At 47.8% G+C, this 10770-nt stretch overlaps 1 protein-coding gene across 1 annotated transcript; it reads left to right on the top strand.

Annotated features, from left to right (window-relative positions):
* The first annotated feature begins 545 nt into the window (after positions 1 to 545).
* LOC311134448 (high choriolytic enzyme 2-like) lies at positions 546 to 9391 on the top strand. The gene is made up of 8 exons (XM_084168129.1): positions 546 to 560; positions 940 to 1014; positions 6738 to 6783; positions 6994 to 7146; positions 7483 to 7600; positions 8314 to 8492; positions 8820 to 8901; positions 9235 to 9391. Exons 2-8 carry the CDS (start codon positions 949 to 951, stop codon positions 9359 to 9361), a joined length of 771 nt encoding a protein of 256 aa, XP_084024255.1. The 5' UTR covers positions 546 to 560; positions 940 to 948; the 3' UTR covers positions 9362 to 9391.
* Positions 9392 to 10770: the final 1379 nt, after the last annotated feature.

Here is a 10770-nt window from a genome sequence, read left to right as displayed (position 1 = left end):
ATTATGAATTTACTGTTACAAATCAAATTGCAAGGTTGCTAGCCAACTAGCCTTCTAATGTTAGCCCTACTAGCCTGCTAACGTTAGCCCTACCAGCCTGCTAATGTTAATTAATTTCACATATCAATCGTATGTTATTGAGCAGTACAGTAAAACTGTTGGTGGTTCTGGCTCGGACAAGGCTTACTTTAATGCTTACTTATAGTAAAACTGTGACTAACATAATGTTATAATAGAGTAGTCATTTAAGGTGGTCTTATGAAACATTTGGACACAGGCACCTGTCTCCATTTCACAGGCCTTGGGTAGTTGCAAAAGATTAGGGAGCATTTTCAAGGAATAGAGAAGTTTGGAAAGGCTACGCTTTTCCAACTTTCTCTGGTTGGTGTGAGAATTAGCCATATGTCATCGAGACAACATACCTGCATCTTATCAGCAGAAAGGGGTGTTTTCAAATGTCATTACCAAACGGTCCATGAATGGATAGTTTTCCGGTCAATTGCATTATATAAGGTGCAGTGTCTGGATCAGTGAACCAACTTCACTTCATTTCCCGAAAGGTAAGAGTGTTGTTCATGTGCTTTGCCTACGCTATGTCATGCATGTGTAGGATTTCAATTTGACCAGTTTCTCACTGCAGGAAAATAACCCTGCAGCAACAGGAAATGTGAATTATTGTGTGGATTATAATTCATGTAATTGTTTGTAGGGGTTAATACATTTTTAGTTAGGGAAATCAAGTCTGAAATGTTCAACAGAAAAGTGGAAATTCCAAACTTTAGAAGCCTTTTTAAAACTTGAATATACTACAAATTTGCGTTTCTGGCAACAACAGGCTAATCAAATTAAGATCCTACACCTGTGCTACAGGAAAGTTACATTAAGTCAGTTACTTTCTGTGGTGGTATTCAGAGTTATTGACAGTGTATAACCCGGCAGGTTGTTGACATGTCTGCATTGAAGTACACTCTGGGCCTTCTGGCCGTGCTTGTAGTGGCCACCTGGGCCGAGGAGGTGAGTAAAACTCTACTAAACTTTCCACGGTGTGTTTTGTGTCTGCATTCATGTGTTCATGTGTGTGTTCATCCATTTATGTGTGGACGTCTGCATGCATATTTTGTGAAACAACCTAACTATTCATTATAAGGTGTTTGCTGATTTGTCAATGTCATTATTTCTCTCTGTCTTTGCTTTTTAGTTTGTTTAAAATAATCTTTATTGAAGTTTTTAATAATAGGTTAGTTCAAATAAATACAATTCATCTTTCAGATCAATACATGGGTTTTTTATTACATCACAAGGGTCACAGATTTAATAGTGTCCATTGAAGCTTTTGTAGGCCTACTTGTCCAGCTTTCTTCTTATTATTAGTTATGTTTTGATTTGTTTAAAAATAGTGTTTGAGGGGACAAAAAGTTGTTTTATAGTCATAACACATCTTGTCTTCCAAATTATTGTTTATAATGCATGCATGCATATTTTGTGAAACAACCTAACTATTCATTATAAGTGTCACGTTGCTGTGTATAGGTGTGGTGTAGAATCAGGCGCAGGCAGCAGAGGATAAGTCCAACAAGACTTTACTTGAGCACACAAAAATAAATCCAAACAGGCCGGAGGCCAAAGGACGCACACAGGCGTAAATAGCGAGCGCACACACAGGTGCGTAATACTCTCCTAACACACAAGGAGGAAGCTATGAAAATAGCGTACCGACACGGGTAGCGCAAACACGACATGAACAATTACACACAACACTAAACTAACAACAAGGAAACTAAATAGGGTGCTAAATGAGACATAACACAAAACAGGTGTGACTAACAGACAAAACCAAACAAACAAGAAACATAGAGCGGTGGCAGCTAGAACTCCGGAGACGACGACCGGCGAAACCTGCCCGAACAAGGAGGAGGAGCCGCCTCGGCCGAAACCGTGACAGTACCCCCCCCTTGACGCGCGGCTCCAGCCGCGCGCCGCCTCCGGCCTCGGGGACGACCCGGAGGACGCGGAGCAGGGCGCGTAGGATGACCACGATGGAATTCGGTCATCAGGGACGGATCCAGAATGTCCCTCCTCGGCACCCAGCACCGCTCCTCCGGACCGTACCCCTCCCACTCCACGAGATATTGGAGACCCCCCATCCGGCGTCTCGAATCCAGGATGGTCCGAACAGTGTACGCCGGAGCCCCCTCGATGTCCAACGGGGGCGGAGGAGTCTCCTCAATCTCAAAGTCCTGGAGTGGACCAGCTACCACCGGCCTGAGGAGAGACACATGGAACGAGGGGTTAATATTCTTGTAATCAATAGGTAGTTCTAACCTGTAACTCACCTCGTTCAATCTCCTCAGGACTTTAAAAGGCCCCACGAACCGCCGACCCAGCTTCCGGCAGGGCAGGCGGAGGGGCAGGTTTCTGGTTGAGAGCCAGACTCGATCTCCAGGTGCGTACACTGGCCCCTCACTGCGGTGTAGGTCGGCGCTCGTCTTCTGTCGACGTATGGCACGCTGCAGATGGACGTGTGCAGCGTCCCACGTCTCCTCCGAGCGCCGCACCCACTCATCCACAGCGGGGGCCTCGATCTGGCTCTCATGCCACGGTGCCAGAACCGGCTGGTACCCTAACACACACTGGAAAGGGGTTAGTTGGGTGGAGGAGTGGCGGAGAGAGTTCTGTGCCATCTCGGCCCAGGGCACATATCTCGCCCACTCCTCCGGCCGGCCCTGACAATATGACCTCAGAAACCTACCCACATCCTGGTTGACTCGTTCAACCTGCCCATTACTCTCCGGGTGGTAACCCGAGGTAAGGCTCACCGAGACCCCCAAACGTTCCATAAATGCTCTCCAGACTCTGGAGGTAAACTGGGGGCCTCGATCGGACACTATATCCTCGGGCACCCCGTAATGCCGGAAGACGTGAGTAAATAGAGCCTCAGCGGTCTGTAGGGCCGTAGGAAGACCCGGCATGGGAAGGAGACGACAGGCCTTCGAGAACCGATCCACAACGACCAGGATGGTGGTATTCCCCTGTGAGGGGGGAAGATCGGTAACAAAATCCACCGAGAGGTGAGACCAGGGTCGTTGTGGAACGGGCAGGGGCTGTAATTTACCCCTGGGCAAGTGTCTGGGCGCCTTACACTGGGCACACACTGAGCAGGAGGAGACATAAACCCTCACATCCCTGGCTAACGTTGGCCACCAGTACTTCGTACTAAGGCAGTGCACCGTCCGGCCAATACCCGGATGTCCAGAGGAGGGGGACGTGTGAGCCCAATAAATCAGCCGATCCCGGACCTCGAGCGGGACGTACGCCCGACCCACCGGACACTGTGGAGGACTAGGTTCGGTGCGTAACGCCCGCTCGATCTCCGCATCGACCTCCCACACCACCGGTGCCACCAGACAAGACTCCGGTAGTATGGGAATGGACTCCACGCACCTCTCCTCCGTGTCATACCGACGGGACAGAGCATCTGCCTTCCCGTTCTGGGACCCAGGGATGTAAGTGATCTTGAACACAAACCGGGCGAGAAACATAGTCCATCGAGCCTGGCGAGGATTCAGTCTCCTAGCTGCCCGAATGTATTCCAGGTTACGATGGTCGGTCAGAATGAGGAAAGGGTGCTGAGCCCCCTCAAGCCAATGCCTCCACACCTTTAGGGCCTGTACTACGGCTAACAGCTCCCTGTCCCCTACGTCATAATTCCGCTCCGCCGGACTGAGCTTCTTAGAATAAAAAGCACAGGGGCGGAGCTTAGGTGGTGTACCGGATCGTTGAGAAAGAACTGCCCCGATACCGGCCTCAGACGCGTCCACCTCAACTTGGAAGGGTAAAGTGGGATCCGGGTGCGCCAACACCGGAGCCGAGGTAAACAGGTCCTTCAGTCTCCCAAAGGCCCTGTCCGCCTCAGCCGACCACTGCAAGCGCACCGGACCCCCCTTCAGAAGAGACGTTATGGGAGCTGCCACCTGTCCAAAACCCTGGATAAACCTCCGGTAGTAATTCGCAAAACCCAAGAACCGCTGCACCTCTTTAACCGTAGTTGGGGTTTGCCAATTACGCACGGCGGACACTCGGTCCGCCTCCATTCTCACCCCTGACGCAGACAACTGGTAACCCAAAAAGGAAACTGACTCCTGGAAGAACAGACATTTCTCAGCTTTGACATACAGGTCATGCTCCAACAGTCTCCTCAATACCCTGCGCACCAGGGCTACATGCTCGGCCCGAGTAGCACTGTACACAAGAATATCATCTATGTACACCACTACTCCCTGCGCCTGCATGTCCCGGAAAAGTTCATCTACAAACGATTGGAAGACTGATGGAGCATTCATTAACCCATATGGCATGACGAGATACTCGTAATGGCCGGAGGTAGTACTAAATGCTGTCTTCCACTCATCGCCCTCCCTAATGCGCACCAAGTTATATGCGCTCCTGAGATCCAATTTTGTGAAGAACCTTGCCCCGTGTAAGGACTCCGTCATGGTCCCAATCAGCGGGAGTGGATAACTATATTTCACAGTCACCTGATTGAGACCGCGGTAATCAATACACGGACGCAAACCTCCATCCTTTTTCTTCACAAAAAAGAAGCTCGAGGACGCGGGAGAAGTGGAGGACCGTATGTATCCCTGTCTCAGAGACTCGGCAATGTAAGTTTCCATTGCCCTTTTCTCCTCCTGTGACAAAGGATACACATGGCTCCGCAGAAGCGCTGCTCCTGTCTGGAGGTCTATCGCACAATCCCCTTGTCTATGAGGTGGCAACTGTGCCGCTCTGGTCTTACTAAACACGAGCGCCAAATCCTCATACTCAGGAGGAATGTGCAGTGCTGGCATCTGGTTCGGACTCTCCACCGAGGTCGCCCCTACGGAAACACCCAGACATAACCCCTCACACTGAGCAGACCACCCTTTAAGAGCCCTCTCTCGCCACGAAATAGTAGGATCATGGGTCATCAACCAGGGAAGCCCCAGTACCACCGGATACGCAGGAGAGTCGATCAGATAGAGTTGAATCGTCTCCTCATGACCCCCCTGCGTCATCATCCTAAGTGGCGCTGTGACCTCCCCAATCAACCCAGATCCTAACGGACGACTATCTAGGGCATGTACAGGAAAGGGTTTTTCGACTGGAAGGAGGGGAATCCCTAACTTAACACAGAATCTCCGATCTACAAAATTCCCAGCTGCGCCTGAATCGACTAGCGCCTTATGCTGGGACCGAGGTGCAACCTGTGGGAAACAAACAGGTAATGTAATGTGTACGACAGAAAGCTCTGGGTAAGTAGGGCGCCTACTCACCTGGGAGGACTCCCCACTGTATGACCTGCCCTCTCCCTCACCAGGGGACCCTCCCCAGCACCTAGCCGCGGTGTGCCCTCCGCGCCCACACTTGGTGCAGGAGACTGCCCCCCTCGGGCTCCTACCTCTTCTCCCTCTAGCGCCAGCACCTCCAAGCTCCATCGGACACTGCTCGGAGGCGCTGGAGGGTGGAATGGGGGGCCCCCACCTGGGACGTCCGCGGGTCGCAAGCAGGTTGTCCAGTCGAATGGCCATGTCCACCAGCTGGTCAAATGTTAGTGTAGTGTCCCTGCATGCTAACTCCCTGCGGACGTCCTCCCGAAGGCTACATCTGAAGTGGTCTATGAGGGCCCTCTCATTCCACCCAGCATCAGCCGCTAGAGTCCGGAACTCCAGCGCAAACTCCTGAGCGCTCCTCATCCCCTGTCGGAGGTGGAATAGACGTTCCCCCGCCGCTTTCCCCTCCGGTGGATGGTCGAAGACCGCACGGAAGCGACGGGAGAACTCCGCATAGGTGACTGTGGCGGCGTCTATTCCCCTCCATTCGGCGTTGGCCCACTCCAACGCCTTGCCGGTGAGACAGGAGATGAGGGCGGAAACGCTCTCGTATCCCGAGGGCGCCGGGTGTATGGTGGCAATGTAGAGCTCCACTTGTAAGAGGAACCCCTGACACCCGGCAGCGGTGCCGTCGTACGCCCTCGGGAGCGAGAGCCGAATCCCACTGGGTTCCGGTCGATGGACGGGCTGGCTGTCCGGTGGTGATGGTGCGATAGGTGGGGCTGTGGGAACCCCGCTGGTCTCCCATCGACGAAGGGTGTCCATGACGCCCTCCAAGGCGTGCCCGATCCGGTTGATCCGGTGCTCTTGACCAAGGAGACGCTCCTCCATGGTGTCGACGGGTGCTCCTGCTGATTCCATGAAGAGGTGTGTAATTCTGTCACGTTGCTGTGTATAGGTGTGGTGTAGAATCAGGCGCAGGCAGCAGAGGATAAGTCCAACAAGACTTTACTTGAGCACACAAAAATAAATCCAAACAGGCCGGAGGCCAAAGGACGCACACAGGCGTAAATAGCGAGCGCACACACAGGTGCGTAATACTCTCCTAACACACAAGGAGGAAGCTATGAAAATAGCGTACCGACACGGGTAGCGCAAACACGACACGAACAATTACACACAACACTAAACTAACAACAAGGAAACTAAATAGGGTGCTAAATGAGACATAACACAAAACAGGTGTGACTAACAGACAAAACCAAACAAACAAGAAACATAGAGCGGTGGCAGCTAGAACTCCGGAGACGACGACCGGCGAAACCTGCCCGAACAAGGAGGAGGAGCCGCCTCGGCCGAAACCGTGACAATAAGGTGTTTGCTGATTTGTCAATGTCATTATTTCTCTCTCTGTCTTTGCTGCCATAGGAGCTCTCTGTCTCTGAGCTGCTGGAGAAGGCCAACAGGAATGTTGGTAAGACAGTTTTTAAATTGTGATATACAATACTTGCCAAACACTTTCAGATAACATTATGAGTGATATAAAATATTAAATAAAGATGTATTAGAAAATAAAGTTCTATGATCACATTGCTTTTTAGTCCAGTACTAGGCTTAATCAGTATCCGGGAAACTGATCCAAAGTGTCACACTTTGACATCCTGTCCTGTCCCCATCCCTCCAGTGCATACCCGCAACGAGCCCTTGATTGTTGATGACATCGCCTACGTCAACGAAGCTGAGAGGAACGCTGACCCCTGCACGTCTCGCGGCTGCATGTGGCCCAAGTCCAGCGACGGCAAGGTCTATGTGCCCTATGTCATTGCCAACCAGTACTGTGAGTACCATGTCATGATGATACCTTATTTTACAGATGTAGGATATTAATTTGAGCTAGTTTGCTACAGCAGGAAAATAATCCTGCAGCAACAGCAAATGTGAATTATTATGTGGATTATAATTAATGTCAGAAGCCCCTTTAAACATCAAATACACTACAAATGAAGATCCTACATCTGTACATGAGTCCCAAACTACTGTATAAGGTTATATAAGTAGACCATATAAGTAACATCTAATCATTACTGGCCATTAACTGTATTGTGTAGCAAGTTTCATGATACAGTAGTCGTTTTTTAACAGTATTTTTCTTGTCCCATCTGTGTGCTGCCAGCCACCAGGGAGCTGGAAGTCATTCAGCGTGGTCTGCAGTCCTTCGCCGGCTTCTCCTGCATCAACTTCGTCAAGCGCACCAATCACAGAGACTACTTGCACATCCAGTCCCAAAACGGGTACGTATACTATGGAATTACATATAGAATCGTAAGAGCTATGAATTATATGAGTATCTTTATGACGTACACAAACAGGCTGAGTTAGGACCAATTATTTATATAAACCCTGGATTGCTGATGCTATATATTGGCCACTAAGAGGCTTTGAAGGCACCGGTCGGCCATATTGGCACTCCCCAGTTGGAGCAGTCCTCAATAGGAATGATAGAATTCTAAACTATTTCAATGAAATATTTCAAAGACAAAATTACATGTATGCATTCAGGCATCTGTAATAGAATAAACGTGTCAAAGAAACAAATGTAGATATTAATAAATGCATTTCTATAGCTTCCAAAATCTTTTTTACATTAGAGGAGGAGTACCAAGATGGCTGCGCTGTGACTTCAATACAGCACCTAGTGTCAGTTATCCAGGGTATATATACATCATTAGTTAGGAAAGTCCAGTGAGACATGAAACCGCATTATATGGCATGACACATTTATGGTAACAAATCAAAATCAAATCAAATTTTATTTGTCACATACAAGCGAAATGCTTGTGCTTCTAGCTCCGACAGTGCAGTAATATCTAGCAGTGTGTGTGTCTGTGTTTGTGCGTGTGTGGTTGAGTGCATGTGTGTGTGTGTGTGTGTGTTTGTGCAGGTCTGACAGAGACATTTAAAACAAATTGCACTGTTATAACTCTGTCCAACCCTCTCATGGCAGGTGCTGGTCCTACGTTGGTCGTTCTGGCAACGCCCAGGTTGTGTCGCTGAGCCGTTCCGGCTGTGTGTACCACGGCACCACCCAGCACGAGCTTCTCCATGCCCTGGGCTTCAACCACGAGCAGACCCGCAGCGACCGTGACAACCACATCCGGGTTCTCCTCCAGAATGTCCAGTCTGGTAGGATCCCTTTCTCTTTCCCATGTCCCCATATAACCATGTAAATACACAGACATTCTATTATATTCAATGCTATTATATTCTATGCATGTGTACACGCATAGCCGCGGGAAGTAGGGGTGCTGCAGCACACCCTGATAAATATATGTAAAATATATATATATACTGTATATTATCCTAAATATATTCCTGTGGACATGTGTACACACACACACAAACATGTACAGTACATATACAGGCAAACACAAACACACTGTTGCATTCATCACCAACCGTTTCATTTATTTATTAGGGCAAGGTGAATCTAACGTATTCTCTCTCTTCCAGGCATGGAGCACAACTTCAACAAGATTGCCACCCTGAACCAGGGAACGGCTTATGACTACAACTCTGTCATGCAGTACCACAGGTTAGTCAACATCGTTTTACCACTTTCACATCAGTAGATGCTTAGTCAGTTGAGTAATTGTCAAACCAGCCTCATAAAATTCTAATTCTGTGCAGAGCCTGTGGTCTAGCAGTAAGACACCCGGCTTCAAGCCCATATCATTTTTGTTGAATTGAACTTGATGTTCAATCCGATTCCCTGATCCACCCTTCCTACTGTCTCCACTTCATCTACCTGAACCCCTCTACTTCTAATCTGTCTAGATAAGCATGAAAACATGACCAAAAATATGATTACATGGTAAGCCTACCCCCACTCATCCCAAGTGTTCATGATGATGTGATGTGATTGTAGGTACGCCTTCTCCAAGAACAACCAGCCCACCATGGTTCCCATCCCCAACCAGAACGTGGAGATCGGCAATGCCTCCCAGATGAGCCAGAGCGACATCACCCGTCTCAACAGGCTGTACAACTGTTAAACAGACACCTTGTGTTTCTGTCCTCTCTCGTAAGGTAGTGTCGATGATTCAGTGTTGATATAAAAACACAGAATAAAGTTTAATAAACCGGCATGTAAAAATATACTGCATTTTTGTTTCATTATTTTAAAAGTCTTCATATATTTTTTTACAGCGTGGATAAAAGTCCTGGGTTGAAATACTATTTGAAATCATCTCAAATAACCTAGTTTAGCTGGGCTTGATTGAGCATGCGTGGCGCAATAGAACCAATGAAATATTCTCAAAACTGTAAACCCTGCCTACTGGGCACAATTGGGAGGCTAGAGCAAACACTCAAAGCATATGAAACATTTGAAATAGCATTTGAACCCAGGACTGGTAGATACAGCTGTTTGCACCAATCAAACTGTTGGACACCAGCTCTGCTCTATCACTAGGCTACTAGTCCTAACTGCAGTCAGTCCCAATGCTGACCACAAGGGGGCGACACATTACTACAGAGCATTGACAGGAAATGTACTGTAATTACAAACAAGAGTTTAATGGCTTTCTGCATTCTGGCTTGGATCCCGACAGAAATTCTTCACAAAAACCATTCTTCCACTGTGTGACCCGATCTACTTGAGAAAGAGACACAGACTAATTCAAAAAGGTTTGGTATGAAATGCTAAGTAGAGTCGAAGTTAAATCTGATCAGTAGCGGTGTGTGGGTAAAATCACTGGAGAAGCCAAGTCCCCCCCCCCCCCCCCCAAAAATGCCATATTACAATATATGTGTAAGGATGTAGCTCAGTTGGTAGAGAATGGCGTTCGCAACGCCAGGGTTGTGGTTTCGATTCCCACGGGGGGCCAGTATGAATTTTTTTAAATAATAATAATAATGTATGCACTCACTAACTGTAATAGCGTCTGCTAAATGACTAAAATGAGATAATTGCATTGTTTGCTCTATAACCTGTTAATTCATATGCCTTGCGACCGTGATATATAGGCCTAAAGGCCGAGACAATAAGAAGGCACAGTGGCAGAATAAATTCAACCACACCTTTGTTTTATCACAAAACCAGATAGCAACCTCTGTCCAGTGATGTCCACAAAGCATATTGTATGTACAGTAACAGACAGTTACATGACCTACAGCATGGTCAAGCAAGTTAATGTTTCCGACATTTTCGGCCACCACTATTCCAGCATCAATAAATAAAAAAATAAAATAAATAAAATCATTTCAACTTCAACATCAAATCACCTCTGCTTAGTCTAATACAGTGACAACTAAAATATATAAAAAACAATTTAATCCAATCAACGTCAGCTAACTATGATGTGGCTGTCCATGGTTCTGATTTCTGTGTGTGCGCGTTCGTGCATCTTTATTTTATCACAAAACCGGATAGCAACCATATTGCATGTACAGTAACAGACAG

This window comes from Coregonus lavaretus (assembly GCF_964263955.1).
Source record: "Coregonus lavaretus genome assembly, chromosome: 9".
NCBI lineage: Eukaryota > Metazoa > Chordata > Actinopteri > Salmoniformes > Salmonidae > Coregonus > Coregonus lavaretus.
The sequence above is the reverse complement of the archived record's forward strand: the minus strand, read 5'-3'. Positions and strand labels throughout refer to the sequence as shown.